The sequence below is a fragment of the Onychomys torridus genome, chromosome 2 (assembly GCF_903995425.1).
Source record: "Onychomys torridus chromosome 2, mOncTor1.1, whole genome shotgun sequence".
Classification (NCBI taxonomy): domain Eukaryota; kingdom Metazoa; phylum Chordata; class Mammalia; order Rodentia; family Cricetidae; genus Onychomys; species Onychomys torridus.
This window is the reverse complement of record NC_050444.1, coordinates 132224636-132242214: the sequence shown is the minus strand read 5'-3', so window position 1 is coordinate 132242214 and position 17579 is coordinate 132224636. Positions and strand designations below refer to the sequence as shown.

Below are 17579 nucleotides of genomic sequence, written 5' to 3'. Positions count from 1 at the left end.
ATGGCATAAGAAGACTCTATACCTGTTCCATAGGCAGCTAATTCTCTCTGTCAGGAGACAGAGAGATGCTTATCTTCCAGAGACTTTCCCAAGATCCTAAGCAACAGATCCATGACTTGACTTCAGGTATATTTGCTGCCTCCTGTGTATCCTGTTCTCCCAGACCCTGCCCTTCTCGTTCCTTCCCAAGCTGGTGTACATGGCCCTCTGGCACGGCATAGTCCACAGCTGCCACATAGCACTAGACTGGGCTCCAGGCCAGGGTGAACCCCGCCAGGAAGAGAAAGCTGGGGACTGAGCCAGGTCATCACCTGGGAGTCGCCCCAGCTCAGAGGACATGGATGCAGCAGAAGCCTTCCCTTGGGTGCCCTCTGCACAACTCTGATCAACGGTGTCTGATCTGGCAGCAACCTGCTGTGCAGGGGGCAGATGACATTTAATTTCCTCTTGGTTTCCCTACAGTACAGACGAAAGGCCGTCACCTGCGTCTGGGTCTGGCAGCACAGCTGGAACTGTTCCCAGACATGCTGCTAGGGAGAGTTCCCGAACAGACCCAGAGTGCAGGCGGGTGCACTGGGATGCCCTCAGGCCAGGCTGCTAGTCCTCCCATGGAAAGCAAGCCTCAAATCCCTAGAGCCAAACAATTGCTTAAAGACTCTAAAGGAACTACATGCAGAGTATTTCCCATTCCCATTCTTTTTATTAAAAAGATGAATGTATTATTTTATGTGTCTGAGTGTTTGGCCTGCATATATGTATATGCACCACATGCATGTAGTGCCCGAGGAGGCCAGAAGGGAGCATAGGATGCTCTGGGACTGGAGTCACAGATGGTTGTGAGCCAGCAGGTGGGTGCTGGGAACTGAACCCAGGTCCTCTGGAAGAGCAGCCAGTGCTCTCAACCACTGAGCCGTCTCCCCAGCAGTCAGTGCTCTTAACTAACAAGACATTTCTTCAACCCCAGGAATTTGTATTTCATGGGTATGGGTGTTTTGCTTGCATGTATGTCAGATGCCCTAGGAATAGAGTTACAGAAGACCAGGAGCTACCCAGTGGTGCCGGGAACCAAAGCCGAGTCCTCTGGAAGAGCAGCAGTGCTCTTAAGCCATCTCCAGCTTCTAGCTCCTAGCTTTTGCAGCCCACCTCTGACTAGTCTACTGCCAGTTCTCCCTCCGAAGCCACAGGAAGCACGCAACTGTCACAAACACCTTGCATTGCTCCGGTGCTAGAAATGCCCCGGCATCTATCACCTGTGCCTCCCAGGGCCTGTCTAGGCACACAGTAAATAAGGTAAGTACTTCTCCAGTGTCCATCCCATGGCACAGTGCTCACTTGTGTGGGAAGTGCTAGAGCTGCTACCAAGACCTGGACAGAGATCCTTACCATACAGAGTATCAGGGAATAGGGTAGGGAAGGAGGCTGAGCACCAGATGGGAAGCTTCCAGGGTACTTTGGCCACTGTCTTTGCTAATGGCCTGATTTATTTTTGGCTAGGGAAACAACGAGCTCCCTAGCAGTTCCAACTATCTCCAAGATACCCCACACATCCTAGTGTAGTTCCTACCTGGCCCGTGGCTCTCTTGCCCCTATGCCCGGACTGTGTTTGTATGGCCTACAATGCCCCCTGGAGGCTCTGAAGAGACATCCTCCTGGGACTCAGGGTCTGGAGTACAGTCCAGCCTCTGCTCTACATAAGCGTACAAGGACACAGCTGTTGCCTTTAACCTCTGGCTGGTCCCCTGCCCTCATTCCAGCTCTCCTGATCCTTTCAAGATGTGCAAGCACTCAGCCTATACAGAGTACTGCTCCTGGCACAACAGCACTGGAACAAGCTTAGGGAGTTTAAAACCACTCTCCAGAAGTTCTAGGCCTAGGGATTTCAAGAGAGAGATCAGGCTACCCTATGGACTAGGGAAGACGAGGGCCTCCTGTAACCCTGCAGTGCTTCTCACTGTGTTTGTCGCTGTCTCTACTGTTCTCAGTCTACTTTGCCCGTCATTAGTTCTGATCACTTGGTGCTCCCCACAGTCCCCAGCACACTCACCACTTCCTTGGCCTAGAATAGATTTCAACGGGCTAAATTCAGACCACTGCTGACCACCTGTGCCTTCAGGCTGTGCACACTTCACACCTCCTGTGGCAGGTTCCTACAGTAATTTTAGGAAATTTTTAGGGAGAAGCACTACAGTGGAAGGAACTGACATTTATAGGAACATGGATACGGTTGACACATGCCACTCTTAAATCAACAATTGGGGCACACCTGCTCCTAAGATCAATCATCTAAAAGTAATATCCAAAGAACCAAACAGACTGTATTTGACCAATCTTTGAGCCAAATGCAGCATATTACAACAGGAAATACCACTTCCTAGATGTTTCCAAATTCTGTATATGGGAACATGAAGACACAGAATAATCTCATCCCTGTCAAGAGTCTGTCCCCTAGCCAGCCTGCCTAAAAGGAGTCATGAGCCCACAGCTCTGGTTACAGGACTGGAAATGACAGAAGGTTCTTGGCACCAACCACGAAGCACACTACCTGAAACTCCTTCAGCCAGGTTTGCAAGGGGTAGAGAGGAAGCAAGAGATGGTATCCTTCTGGCGAAAGCCACTTGTTAACAGGCCCTGGGTTCCTTTATCTCTAGGGAAAGGAAGGTAGCACTGAGCACTGCCCCTCCCATGCCTCCCAGCAGGGCCAGGGAGGACAGCCATTAGTGTGCACCTCAGCAGACAATGGGGAGGAGAAGTCTCCAGAGCAAAGGACAACTGCAGCAATTAGAATGCAGGGAGGTTCAGAAGCTATTTAACTGGGTGACCCCTGAGGTCACTGCATCTGACTCCCATCCCTAGATAAATATTGTATGAGAGGGGAGGGGGCGAGCAAGGGAGCCGAGGCGTCGCAGCTCCTCCTTCCCCTCCTTTCCCAGGCGAAGCAATGCGATGAGCTGCCTCCAGCCACACACAACAGGAACATTATTTACAGCCTGACAGTCAGAGCAATCACTCTGCTAACCAAGAGGGAATGGACAAAGTCGACTTACCCAAAATTGACTATGGCAATTGAGGAAGAAACCAGGTGGGTGGGGGAAGGGCACTGAACTAACACAGACACAAGGCCTCCCTTGCCCCCTGGGTCCTGCTTGAGCAGGCACTGCCACCCTTAACCCCTCAAGTGTGGCAGGGAAGGCAGGTCTTGACTAGCAGAGCGAATCAGAGAAACGGGACATCCTTCCACCTCTCATCACTACCCAAGGGTGCTCTTGGCAAAGATGGAGCCCTGGCTACCTGCCCAAAGGAATCCAGACCATCCACAAGCCACCTGCAGAGCCAACTGGCCCTTAGCTGACCTGATAGGCAGAGGCCAAGAACATGGAAGTAAGAAGCAGCAGAGAGAGGCCAGAGTGGGGGAGGCCGGGAGCCTGAGAGCCGCTCCTGCAGCCCTGCTCTAATGCACCCTGACATGCCTCTGAAGACAGAGAGCTGTTTGCAGTCAGCACCGTGATTTGTTAGTAATTATTTCCATGGTGTCACATTGCTGTCACTCTGTTAACAAAGAGACAGGCTGCCTCGGGCTGCCTGCAAGAAAGAATCGCAGAGAAAAAGGCCTGTCAGACTCCCGGGATTCTCTGGGTTGGCTTTTTTCCCCAAACCAACATCTTCGCAGGCTTTGGAAGAATCAGTTTTACAGAACTATCAAGTCTGAGCTGTGTCACCCTTTAGCCAGGGACACTGAGAATTTATCCAACCCACTCACAGCTGCCCTTCCCAAACCTCTACAAAGCTAAGCCCCTTTACAAAACACAGGCCACCATGCCAATTGAAACACAAGGCTCCCTGGCCTTCAACTCCCAAACCCCATGCTCCTTGACTTTTCTGCCTCACAGCTGTGTCTGTCCTTTGCAGGCGCTCTTAGAAGCCTTACAAAAGAAACTCATTCTGACCAGACTGATACAGCAACACATTCAGCATGGATGGGGTAGAGAAAGACAGGACAGCTGAGAATCTTCCCTTTACAAATCCACCAACTGCATTCAAGTGCAAAGCTGCTCAGGTGGACGCCCTTCTAGCTTCCATAAGCCGGAGCCTCTGAGGAGCAACTGCAAGCTGACCTGCCTTTCCCAGGCCTGGGTCAGCTCGGGTCAGCTCAGGTCTGCGAGGGAGAACTGGTAATGTCTCCATCACCCTGGCTGGGAACTAGAGGACAGATTGGCAAGCACCTGACAAAACAGAGGTCACTTTCCAGGCACAAAAAGTCGGACATTACTTCCCTCCTCTCACAGAGGGAATCAAGCTTCAGGAGAGTGGAGGGAAGCTCCACTACTGAAGAACTCACGTCATGTGATGGTAGCAGAGGTGGTGGCAGCAGCTAATGCCACCGCTAGCATCATGAACAGACAAGGAAGAGGGTCACAAGAGCCAGAGCTCTGTTAAAGCCACTGCCACCAAGGTCCTGCGGAACCCTACTAGACAGAAGGACCTGAGCAGGACCAAAAGTGTTTTGGCATGAGAGTCTAAATGGCAGAGGGCAGGCCAGTTACATACAGGAGAATGCAAACTTGATGAAGGCAGGCTCTGGAGAAGTTCTCGTATCTTGTTTACTGCTGTGCCCTTAATTCCTGAAACAGTGCAGGGCACAGCGTGGGCACCTAACCCTCATCTACTGAAAGCAGAGATAAATGAGCCGGAGTGGGCTCCAGAACAGAGAAGAAAGGCTGCAAGGCCAAAGGACTGGACATGGGTTTTAAAGGAGTTGAAACCAGATGACAGGCAGAGATATTTCTATACCAAAATGAACATTCATGTACTCATTCAGCAAGCGTATGCTAAATATCCAAAGAAGGTAGATAGCCTAACAAAAAGAAAATGAAAGTGCAGTATTACAAAAACAATAAAATATTAAACAAAAAGGCCAAGCTGATCTATACAACCACATGAATTAAACTGTCATTACATTGTACAAAATAAGTCAAACACAGAAGTGTACAATTCGTCTGACTTAATTTCTATGAGGTCTTGTCAAGAAAGGTGACGCTATCCATGAGTAATATAAGTCACAACGGTTAGTGGCAGGGGCAGGCGTGACTGACTGGGAGGGGCACACAGGGACCTTCTGAGATGATGGAAAAGAGTCTTGATTGGGATGATGGTGACACGGGTGTATACTTGTATACAAACTTATTGTGTTATAAATGACATGTGCTTATATTTACATACTATAGTATATTTTACCTATACTATACCTATTTTATGCCTTTATTTGAGGCTGGGGAATACCAGGGACTGAACCTAGGTTTTCAGGCATGCTAAGTGAGCAATCTGCTATTGAACTACACATCCAGGCCTCTTTCTACTCTTTATTTTGACATGAGGTTTCACAAAGTTGCCCAGGTTGGTCTTGAACTGCTCTGTAGCCCACCCAGGTAAACCTTGACCTTGTGATTTCCTTACCTTAACCTCCTAAGTAGCTGGGATTAGGCCTGGACCACAAAAATTGTTATTCAAGAGTCACAAAAATAACAGGTGAGGCCTCAGAAAAGAAACACTGGTTTTAAAATATCCCACACAAAAGAATATATTAATGTTTTCTAGGAGCACCAGCAGTTCCTTCTTAGGGGATAAGCCCCTCCAGCCTTCATTCTGACAGAGAACACACATGCCTGTGGAAATGTCAAGACTCAGGAAGACACACAACGAGGAGCAGGGCCCAAGTCTTGGTCTAGGGGTAGTAGCTGGGAGGGAGGTTGCAATCCATGTCAGGTGAGCACAGGGGGACAGGCGAGAGACCACATGCTCCAGCCATGTCCCAGATGGCTTCGAGGCCTCTAAAGCACCCTATCTGTCAGACTCTGCCACTGAGAATAAAGCCAGACTTCCAGAGTCTGATCTGGAGCCACAGACATAGGACCCAATTTGTCTTCCTGACAATCCAGGCATAGAGACTTGCTGGGCTAGTCCAACTCTGGGCTAAGAGGAAGGTCTCAGAGGGTCCAAGCCTGCTGCCAGCAAAGGAGGGGCTAAGATGCTCACAGATGGTCCCTGGGAACTCTACAGATCAAATCCTAGGGCTAGAATTTAGGCAGCAACACTTGCTTCTAGACCACTTTTACATAGTAAAAAACCTTTCACTCACCAATTCTGCAGCAGGCCAATAAGGACACTATTGCTTTCAACATCTCACAGCCTGATCAGTCATTTAGCAAACATCTTTATCTTTAACCAGTTTTAACTGGGCAAAACTTCCATTCTGGGGTTCCTATAATCCCTACAGCGATTTAAACCCTCTGGTACCTGCCCAGGGGTGAGAAGATGAGCCTGCCAATGGAGTTTTACTGTCACCCTAGCCAGAAGTACCCAGAAAGGAGCAGCAGAGGCTCTGTCTACCAGACAACAGATCTCCTCCAGAGCCCCTCCACCCATGAACTCCTTCCAAGGCAGATGACTACCCCAATGAAAGCTCCGAGGGAAGGTGGCATGGTAAGAGGCCTGTTAACCTGCAGTTCTAGGACGTCATGAAGAGTGCAAAAGGAGCAAGGACTGGGAACCAGAAGCTGCTCTGGCTACATTTCAGAAGTGGATAATCCCTTTAATGCTGGTTCTAGGCCCAAACCTACAGGAGGGACCTTCAGATGTTTCTGAGTAGGCCAGCTCCAGGGGTGTCTGTGCTCACAGGCCGGGGGAGGGGGAAACACCCTTCACTCCTCCAAGCCCAAGAACTCTCAGCCCAAGGAGCTGTCAGGCTAACGAGGCTACCCCACCACCACTCCATCTGAGCGTGGCAGGCTGCACCGCACGACTGGCTTCAGGTGGCTCTTCTTTAATTAATGGCATCCCAGGCTCTGCAGGGAGCTTCACCCCACAATGAATGGCCCTCTCTCATTAGAGGCAAGCCTGCCATGATGTATTCAGGGTGAGGGCCAGGATTCATTTCCCTGTCTGTGGGTTGGGGATGGGAGGGAGGAAGAGGCAGCAGGGAGATTTATATCGAGTGACTTGGATTAGCTGCAGCTGAAACATGACCCCATCAACTCAAGCTGCCTTCTTGGGGCTAACCCAATGCACCTCTGCTGACGAGAGTGCTCTAGGGAAACTGAAAGGAGGCCAGAAGGTCTGGATGCCATTCTCTCCGAGCTTCGACTCCAACTCTAAGGTCCAGAATTCCTCTACAGCCTCTGAGACATCCTCTCCCCTGCCCCCACACATCTCATGTGCTCGGAAGCCTGTGCTGACTGGAACAATCTTTCCCATCAAGAGCCCTGTCATGGCTGGGAGGCTGACCCACTAGCTCCCTATGAAAAGGATGGAGGCTCTACCCTATGGCTTTCAGTGGGCTCTTCTGACTTCTGTAGTAAGCAATACACAGATCCCTTACTTCACAAAAGGGGTCTACAACATGGCTTGCCCCTTAACTGCTGTCTAGATAGGACCCAGGTACCTTGTGCCACATGACATCTCAGACATCAGACCAGTTGGTACTAGAAAAAGGCAGGCATGAATTTGTCATAAAAACATGCCAACAGCTGTCATTTCACTATGGTGATCCCCTGGGCTGAATCCCATTTCCAGTGTGGGGAGAGTCTAGGCAATTCTGTTCTCTGCAAACATCTATCTTTACCTGCTGAGTCAACTTACTGGCCCAGCAACTCTATTTTCCTACCTTCCACCTCTCCCTAGTACTACCTTACAGGATCACAGAAGAACTGACCGACCTCCCAGGCAAGACAAAAAATTTGGGCTTTGAGATTGTCACACATTTAAAAGAAGGCCACACTGTACCCTGCTTGTACCTAACTAGCAGGATCTAGAAGCAAGGTGGGCTGAGGCTACACAACACACAGCCCTGCCCACTGGTAAAGATCCCACTAAACTTGACTTTCAATTTTGCGTATGCATGGAGAAACAGCACGCTTCAGAACTCATGTGCTTTCCACTATATCCCCTTAAAATAGCAATTCACTATTCTAGAATTCATGCTTCTAGAATAAGAGTTCTAGAAGGTGTGCCTTCACATGCACCTGTGAGCTAATCCAAAGACTGCTTTGAAGGCCAGCTGTAACCTTAGGAGAGCTAGGGCAGGTGTCCATCATCTGCACACACACTCGGTGACTGTCAGCCATGCTTCTCCCTGGTCCATGAAGCAAGTGTTCATATATCCTTGCTTCCCTACTCAGAAAGAGATGTAATTCAGTTCCGCTTTGCTAAGCCCTATTTGGCAATGTGTCTAAACACATGCAAACTTAATTAGTTCAGGAGGGAAGCCCAAGTGCTTGCAGTGACAGATAAAAGTAACAGGAAAAGAGACAAGTCAGGACTGGCAGGGAGTTCTTACTCCGGCCCATTGCCCCAGCAGGCTGCTAATCAAAGGTGATGCAGCTCAGTTCTGGGGACTAACTGGCACTCTCATGGGTAAGGGACAAGGCTTATAAGCTCAGTGGCATGATGAGATGCCATGAGTGCTTCTAAACACAAACTAAGAATAAGGTGTCCAAAATGGTATTGCCTACAGCAGGCTCCTTCTAGTGGAACAGAGGACCCAGGTATAGTGGCATACACCTGCAATTCTAATATTTGAGAGGCAGAGTCAGGAGGACAGTGAGTTCAAGACCAGCTTGGCCTACAACAGTGAGACTCTGTCTCAAACTAAAAGCAACACAACAAAACAAACGAAACACAGTTCTGAGGATTCATTTATTTGTGGCCTTGCAAGAAAGCTCTCTGCATCCCCAAATCATCCCTATCCACGTCTGCTGGCCAGCCACGCCTCCATACCAAAATGAACATAAAAGTCAGCTTCAACACCAGGCAAAATCACAGCCCAGGCTCTGACCCTCAGGGCAAACAAAGGACAAGGAAGATGGATGTCCTACCAGATCACACAGTGTGGATCATGAAAATGAGGACTGCAACAGATGGTCAATGACCATGGTTCAACACATGGTTCTAGAGCCAGAAGCTTAGGCTCAAATTCCTGCTCTGCCAGCAAACAGGTTATGTGTCCTTGACAGAGTAATTATCCCTCGGAGCCTCAGTGTCTCAACTTATTATTAAAATTTTAAAAAAAAACAAAAACGTGTTACAAAAAGAAATATTTCAGGATTGTAAGAGAGCTGAGCAAGTAAAGAATGGCTCTGGCTGCCATGCCTTCCTGAGTTTGATCCCCAGAATCCACATGAAGGAGAGAGCTCATCCCCTGAGTGTCCTCCTCTGACTCCTGGCTCCATGGCAGTGCACACACACCCACATGTGCACTTGGGGCACATGTGCACACAAAGTAACTTAGCTGATAGGACTGTGGTGAGGGTGAAGTGTGTAAGCAGCACAGAAGATCACTGATACACAGGCCGTGCTCAAAAACAAAGGCTGTGTTTACTCTTGCTTTTAACTCTTTCAGGAGCCCCAGCCTGCAGTCCCAGAGGCATAAACCTCTTTTTTTTTTTTTTTCCTCTGTGAGAAGCAGAGAGCCTTTAGGCATAAACCTCTTAGAGTACTTCATACTGTGCCCAGGAACAAGCTCCTTCTCCCTGGCCCAGCACCAACCCAGCACCCAGCACTCTTCCAGAGCAGATTCTACAGGAGCACTCAGTTGTCCTTTGTTCAACAAACTAATGGGCTAGGTGGCACAGTTCAGTGACCAACTGTGTGCTTAGCATATGTGAGTTCTTGGGTACAGTCCCCAGCACCACCACCCCACAAAAAAATCCCAACTATTTACCAAACTACTGTTACACATCAAGCTTTGTCTGATGATTGTGTTTACAATCTAGTGAAAGAAACGGACAAGTAGAGGTGGCTATAATAAAATGCCGTGAAGGCATCAGTAAACAGTAAAAAAATAAGTAAACACAAAGTGAGAGGAGGTAGAGCACTAAGGGAAGGAAGCAAGATCCTTGAAGGTCCCAGCAGTACAGACTGGACCTGGAGGGTCCAGGAAAGCAGAGGTGTGACCTGACCAGAGCCAGAGCCTACAACAGATCCCCTGGAGGAACCTTTGGGGAGTGTGGGCAACAGGATTTGCAGGCTAACTGGCTGTGGCCAGGCAAGGGTGGTTCTCAGGTTTCTGACAAGGCAGCTGAGTGATGGCACCATGGGAGGGAGTGTGTGTGTGTGTGGGGGGGGGGGGGTCACAAGACAGTTCTCCTGGCCTGTGAAGGGATAGGAGGCATCTGTGGACAAAGCTTAGCACTCAAGGAGCTGATGGAGCAGATCTCTAGACTCCAGCAGGATCATATTGGTTCTAATATCTCTTGGAAAAGAGACTGGAGACCTCAGTGCACAGACAGGTGAAGTTCCAGCAAGAGAGCAGATCACTCTGATGAGAGCAAGAGTAAAGGGAAGGAAGGCTAGGACAGGACCAAAGGGCAGGACCAAAGCAACACCAACATTTTAGGAACACCAACACTGGCGGAGCGTACCTTTAATCCCAGCCCAGGGGGAGAGGGGGGCAGAAACAGGCAGAGCTCTGTGAGTTCATGACCAGCCTGGTCTACAGAGTAAGTTCCAGGATAGCCAGGGCTACACAGAGAAACCCTGTCTCAAAAACAAAAACACTAAACTTAGGGGAAAAAACTAAGAAAAAGTGAACTGCAAAAGTGTGTAAGGAGAAGCCAAAGACTCAGAAGACACAAAGTTAAAGATTATCATGTCAAGATGACATGATTAGCTCTACTGAATGAGCCTAGAGGACCCAGCCTAACCCACTGCCAGCACCCTCAAGAGAACTCCTAGCCCACAGTGCTCTCCAACCGTATGGGTCTATCACTGAGTCCCTTCACTCCAGGACCCAGCGGTCTTGTTCTTCTTATGGTTTGTTTTCTTTTTTCTTTTTTTGCTCTTCAACTTGACTACAGCCACTCAGTGCACACTCTCCACACAGCCCAGCAGTGGGCAGCATACAGTGAGCAAAGTCCCTCACTCTGCAGACTTTCTGAAACCTCAGGTTCTCTAAGTCCATCTCTGCAGAGTACAGGTACAGGGCATAGCATGGACATCCTAGAAGTCATGGAGAGAATCTAGTACCAATCAATGCCAGCCCTGCATTTACATGTAGCGGAGAGCTTCCTGTACTAAAGGTAAGCTGAGTCTCCATGAAGGTCCCCTGGACCACCTCCAAACAGGCCTCAGCCCCTCCTAACTCAGGATAGTGCTTGATCATCCAAAACGGGCCTCTTTGCAAATTGCACTGAGGCCTGTGCCTCCCTCCAGCCACCTTTGCCTCCAGTCTTGCCCTCCCTCATTTGCCCCTTTTCTTAGATCAAAAGCCCACTTAGGAAGCCTCTGGTCTACTTCTCAAACATATGCTGTTCAGCTGGTAAGCCTGGAGCTTCAGGCCAGACGCTAGAACTCAAGCTATTTCAAATGGCTGCCCGTGCAGGTCTGACTCCTCACCATCCACAAACACTACTTCTCCACCACCCCAAGGTTGGATTCTCCAACTGGCTCAGCAAAGGAACAAGAAACGCCTTGGGTGAGCTTCAAGGAACAACAGGTAAAATGAGGAGAGGTCAGTCGGGGAAGGGGTGGGGAGTTAAACTAAACCCTAATAAATATCTTTTCTATAAAAAGTATAGAAGAAAATAAAAGCCAGGTGGTGGTGATGCAAACCTTTTATACCAGCACTCGAGAGGCAGAGGCAGGTGGATCTCTGAGTTTGAGGCCAGCCTGGGCTACAGAGCAAGTTCCAGGACAGCCAGAGAAACCCTGTCTCAAAAAAACAAAACAAAACAAAAGTATAAAAGAAACTTAAATCCACCCTCACTAACTAAAACTCACTGTAACAGTACCTGTGGCTACAGCCTCCAGCACTACAAACCCAGAGCAACAGCTCGTCCAGGTCTGAAGACAGATGGACACAAAGGGTTCTGTCAGGATGAGAGCACGTCTCTTTGCTGGGGTGGGGGTGGTGTTCTTACCACCACTTCAGCCCCATTTCTCAGTGCTGCACTAATCAGGCCTCTCCCCAACACTGATGTGAAGCAGCTTTGGGGCTGGAGTAACAAGAGCAAGGAGGAGGAGCTGTGGCTTCCAGAAACCAGAGTGGGAAATGAAAACATTGGGTGAATTCCTTCAACTTAGTTAAATCTGGAAATGGATGTCAAAATACGAAGTCAGCCACATACTAACAAGTTATGAGTGTCAATTTCACACAGCCTTGTCAGGCTCAGCAGCAGCCTTTGCCAGGCGCAAAGTACAGGGCAGCTCAGCTGAGAGCCACTGACAGCCCCACCAAGGCTCCAGAACACAAATAAGCAGTGCACAGTCACGCTGCACTGCTTACCTTTGCTCTCAGGCTGCTTTTATTTTGTTACACATTTAATTATGAGCTTTCCCAGCAGTTATGCTGAGTCCTGCTTCTAAAAGGCAGGAACAAGGCCCTCCTCCCCCACCCTGCCACCCAGCAGCTGCTGCCTCTGGCATACCCTTCTCCAGTGTCCCAACTTCCTCACCGAACTCAAGTAAGGGCAAACTGTTTAGTCTTAGAATTCCTTTCCATTTGGTTGAGTCTTTACCTCTGTGAGCCCCAAAGTGTTCTGCTTTGCTTTATTTGTTTGCTGTGTTTATAAAAGGGAGACATCGCCTCCTACCAGAGACAGTGGTTAGGACCAAATGACATACACACTTGGATTCTCATTAAGACACAGAATGGCAGTGCAGCACAGGGCCCACAGGCTGGACTGGTGCTGCAAGCCAGAAGAGACTAGACCAAGGACAGTGCCCTCTGAACCCTGCCTCTCCATCTCACAGGACAACTCCAAACTCAGGAAGCCCAGCAACAAGGTCTCGAGTCCCATGTCCATCAAGTTGTCTGCACACATGCTTGTGCACACCACTCACAAACGACAGCAGCAGATTCAGAAGCAACAGTACTAAGGCAATGAAGAGACCAGGGAGAAACACACAGGAAGAGAAGTCCTGCCTGGAGAGGCTGGCTACCTGGAGGAACTGGGGCCCTGGACCAGGTCAAAGCATCTTCCATTTGGGCCATGTGACCCCCCAGAATCTGGGGTATCAGCCTGAGCCTGTCCCATCTGAATGGTTTCTCCTGGGTCAGAGCCCCCATGTAAGACTCTCTAGGCTTCAAAGCTACATAGGATACACAAATGAGAAGAGCTTTCCTAGGCTGGGGTATGCTCAGTTGGTAGGGTGTTTACATGCACAAAGCCCTGGGTTCAGTAGCCAGCACCACAAATAACAGGTGTGGTGGAACACACCTACAATCCCAGTACTTGAAAAGTGGAGGCAGGACGATCAGTAGTCATCATATGTAGTAAGTTCAAGGCCTGGGTTAATTATATACAAGATCCTGTCTCAAAAAACAAAAGAAAACAAAACCAAAAAGGGAATACCCTTACCCTTTCTTTCTCCATCAATGCCTCTAATTCAGATCTGCTTCGAGACTTCCAGACCCAGTCTGCACCATTTGTCTGTCATGTGGGAGGACAGAGACTCTGGAGCAAACCTAGAGGTGTGCAGCTAGTGTATGTACACACACTTGAATGCTATGTGCCCATGTGTTCTGCAGATCATTCTTCCTGACTCCCCCACAAATCCAGCTAAGGTTCAAAAGCAGACGTGACACCCACCTGGGGGCCTAAGCTCACCTCAATGGGACCCTGGTGAAAATGTATTACCTGATTTGGCAGGAATAGCCACTACAGTCACTATACCTCACTCCTACCAACACCCCCACACACATAACCCCCGAGAGAGAGAGAGAGAGAGAGAGAGAGAGAGAGAGAGAGAGAGAGAGAGAGAGAGACTGACTGACTCTGCCCGCTGCTGCTTTAGTCACAAAGAACACAGTGATATTGATTCTCTCCATCCTCGGCAAACAGTGCCCCCACCTCTTTGGTCCCCCAGGGGCTGTCTGAAGCCAGGTGTCCATGAGGACAGACAAGAAGCACAAGTGTCAGCCCAGCAGAGGAGCCTGTCCTGTCTTCCACAACCAGATAGAACAGGATCAGAAGACAAAGGAGAAGCAGTGGGGACAAAGGAAGAGAGAGGAGAGTGACTTGGGCAGCTTCCCAGAAGCAGCCCTCTCGCATCAGACCACCAGGCTCTTAGCTAGATAACGAGGGCCTCACAATGCAAATAACAGGGCAGCACCTAACAGTTAAGAGAAAGGGCCCTGGAGCCAATTGCTGCGTCTGAATGCTGGCTGTGTGGTTCTGGGAAAGTTACTTAACTTCTCTGTGCCTTAATTTCTTTAACTATAAAACAGAAGTATGAACAGTACCTACTTCACAGTACTGATGAATGAGTTCTTATTTCAGAGCACTCCAAATGGTAAATACTATGTATTCTGTTTAAGAGATTTTTTTTTTTTTTTAAAATAAAATGAAGAACAGCCAGGTGGTGGCCAAATACGCCTTTAATTGCAGCACTCAGAAGGCAGAGGCAGGTGGATCTCTGTGAGTTTGAGGTTAGTCTGGTCTACAAAATGAGTTCTAGGATACCTAAGGCTGTTACATACAGAAACTCTATCCCGAAAAACCAAATATATGCTCCCCCACTCCCATCCTCTTTTAATGCTCTTCTCTGGGTCAGTAACATGCAGGCCAACAATTAGAAGGGCTGTTGTAAGCAGCAAGACTTGTCAAAGGCAGGAAGGCTCAACAACAGCAGTCCTTGCAGGGCCATTGCTAGTCCCTGCCCTGCTCCAGAGACGCCTAGTAGTCACAGCTCCCAGCCTTTCTCAAAGGCCCAGGGACCCCTGCTACCCAGCAAGCTTGAACATTTAAGCCCTAAAAGACAATGCCTGGTCCCTTAGATGCCAAGCCCTGCAGCAAAGGAGCCCTCTACATACTCACATGACTTTCAAGTCCCAGTCTCCGCAGGTGACAAAAATTGACTTGACGTTCGGATCTAAGAGGCCTTCCTTCGCCATCCACTCATCGACCCTCTGGAAAGCACACAAGAACAGATGAGATTGTCCTTTTTCTGAGCCTATGAACAGCCCCAACAGTGACACGCAGATAAGCCATTTGTAATCAGAGCGGAAGGAATGGTAATCTCACCCAGCTGCGCTGAGCTGTGTGTTCTTAGCCCTGGCCTGGCTCTGGACTACAGAGGTTCTTAAAGGATGATCCCTTTGGGAAGACTTCACAAGTCTGTGTGTGGTGGAAGAGGGAGCCCCTCTACCCTTCAATGTATGACTAGCCTACCCATGACCCCAACTGGCAATCCAAACGCCCTTCTCTGACTTGACTGTCTCTTTCCTTGACTGTTACACTAAGGCCCAGCCCAGCACAAACACAGGCTATCCTGGGCCATAAGAACAGGACAGAAAGAAGCCACAGTAGTACCTTACCTATAGCCTTGTTCACACTCATGCTAGTTCACACTTACAGTAAGTGCTTACTAACTGTGTTTATGAACCCAGCTATTCATCAAGGAAAGATGGAGCCCCTTTCCCTTCAAAGGAGGTCCCATTGATGGGCTGGAAAACAGGCTCTATTTTGCATTTCCCCTTTTCTTAGCCTAGGGTTCAAATTCAGCAGAGTATTTTGAAGACTGAGCTCAAGTGCTGCACAGGGAAAGAAAGCATCCCTAAGCACACCTAAGTCCTTCTCTTCATGCCTCCAGCTGGTTTTACTGTTTGCACTCACACTGGAGTACAAACACAAGCATCAGTATATAACAAGAGAATTATCATAAAGAATTCATGAAGCATTGCCTATTTTTCTGAAGATCCCAGGCACAGGGAGGGAGTGCAGCCAATCAGACCATGGCTTCTACTTGCATGGGAGGATTATTTTTTAAGTCTCTAACATACAGTAGTTAGAAACACAGAATTGAAAGCAACACACATCTAGGTTCCAATCCTTGGCTCTTCTTTATCCTGGTTATGTTGTTGACTGGAAGTCATTTAAAAGTCATTTAATACCACTGTACCTCAGTTTCCTTCATCTATAAAATGGGGTAAGATGACAATCCTTCCTGAGTTGTTCTGAGAATTAACTGTGATAATGTGTCAACACCTCCCCTACAATAGCTAGGAGGCTGAGAGAAGAGGAAGGAGTTGGAAAAGGACCAAGAGGAAGGATACTCCTGGCAACAGTGCAGGCGTGGTGGAACGACTGTATAAGAAGTGACTCCAAGTCCATCTTACAGCAAACTGTAAGGATGCAAAGGGCACGTGTGTGTGTGTGTGTGTGTGTGTGTGTGTGTATGTGTCTGTCTGTCTGCCCCCTGCTTCATCTTCTCCATTCACTGTCCTAATCCCAAACCCAAACCTGGATTTAATTCCAAACAAAAGTGTTGCTAGGCATGGTGGCACACATCTGTAATCTCAGCAGTTTAGAAGCTATGGTGTTGAGGATCACAAGTGTGAGGCAGTCTGAGCTACATAGACAGTTCAAAACCAGCCTGAGCTATACAGTAGACCCTGTCTCAAACAACAGGTACTTGATGATGGAGAACATTAACAGACAGAAGTTTAGTGAGCAAAGCCTAAAGTGCAGAAAAGGCTGGAAATCCAGTTAGACCAGACTGCAGAGGGGCTATGTGCTCAGCAGTAACGGAGAACGCACGTGGGCTGCAATGAAGAATCCTCCATCTAGCAGGTATAGCTAGCTCCCCTGGCACTTCTGAGATGCTGGAGGCACCCATAAGAAGACCATGAACCCACTCAAGTTCCATGGGAGGCTAGCACCCGGAGTGTGAGAAGTGCTCGCTGGTTCAACTGTGTAGACCAGTCTCTAAACCTCTTCATAGTCTGTATCTATGCCTACAAATCTTCCCCAGCCCAGGAACCTCCTCAGCAGTGAGGCTGGGCATTCCACTGCTGACTGTCTCCTCAGCTCTCTGACTTAATCCCTTATACACATGTACACACATGTGCAGACACACACCATCACCTTTACCCAAGGTCATCTAAAGAAAAAACAGGCTTCATTCAAGAGAAGAGATAAGATCAACCCAGAGCTTCCTAAATCCCTAAAACCTTGTGTTAGTTGGCTGACTCTGTATACTCAAGTAAGTGTCCCACATGATAGGATGCTAACCTCCCAATTCACAGTGGGAAAGGAGAGGAGGACAGGGTCGACAGAAGGACTCAGCCAGCATGACCATCTTTGTCCCAAGAGGCACTCCACTCCACCATGTGGCAGAAACTTAGTGAGCACCTTTCAGTGTGAGTCTGCCCAGACACTCAGGTCTCACCTCCCTTGTTCTGCCTAAATGAAGGAAAGCAACAGGAGGCACAAGACAACTATCTGTTGAGTAGGCCCTCCCATCCCCGGCAGGGTAGTGAGCCCAGCCTGAGCTCTACTCCGAATAAATGAGTCGGGTAAGGATCTTGCTGGCTGCTTTGATTGGGACAAGAAATTTACATTTTAGTTCTGTAACTGACTCAGGACTAACAGGACTGATATGGTGTCCTTGTTCTCCAGAAACTACTCAGATTGATGCTGGAAATCTTCCCTCCTCACTTACAAAGTCCTAGGAGTGGATGACATTCAGAACATCCTAAGCACCCTACTCCAGGAAGGTGTCTTTTGAACACATCTCCCCTCGATTCAACCGTTACTTTAATGACCCTGGTTTGGAGCTGACCCAGAACATTCTGCCAGGACTCCAAC

The 17579-nt window shown here is 48.7% G+C and overlaps 1 protein-coding gene across 7 annotated transcripts in view; it reads right to left on the bottom strand.

The window, feature by feature from the left end:
- The window catches only part of Eri3 (ERI1 exoribonuclease family member 3), a 132688-nt gene that overhangs the window by 73565 nt on the left and 41544 nt on the right, over positions 1–17579 (bottom strand). For all 7 annotated transcript variants that reach the window (XM_036180052.1, XM_036180051.1, XM_036180054.1 and 4 more), the window contains one exon: positions 14808–14899. In XM_036180052.1, coding sequence (XP_036035945.1) covers positions 14808–14899 — 92 coding nt within the window. The remainder of the gene's footprint in view (positions 1–14807; positions 14900–17579) is intronic.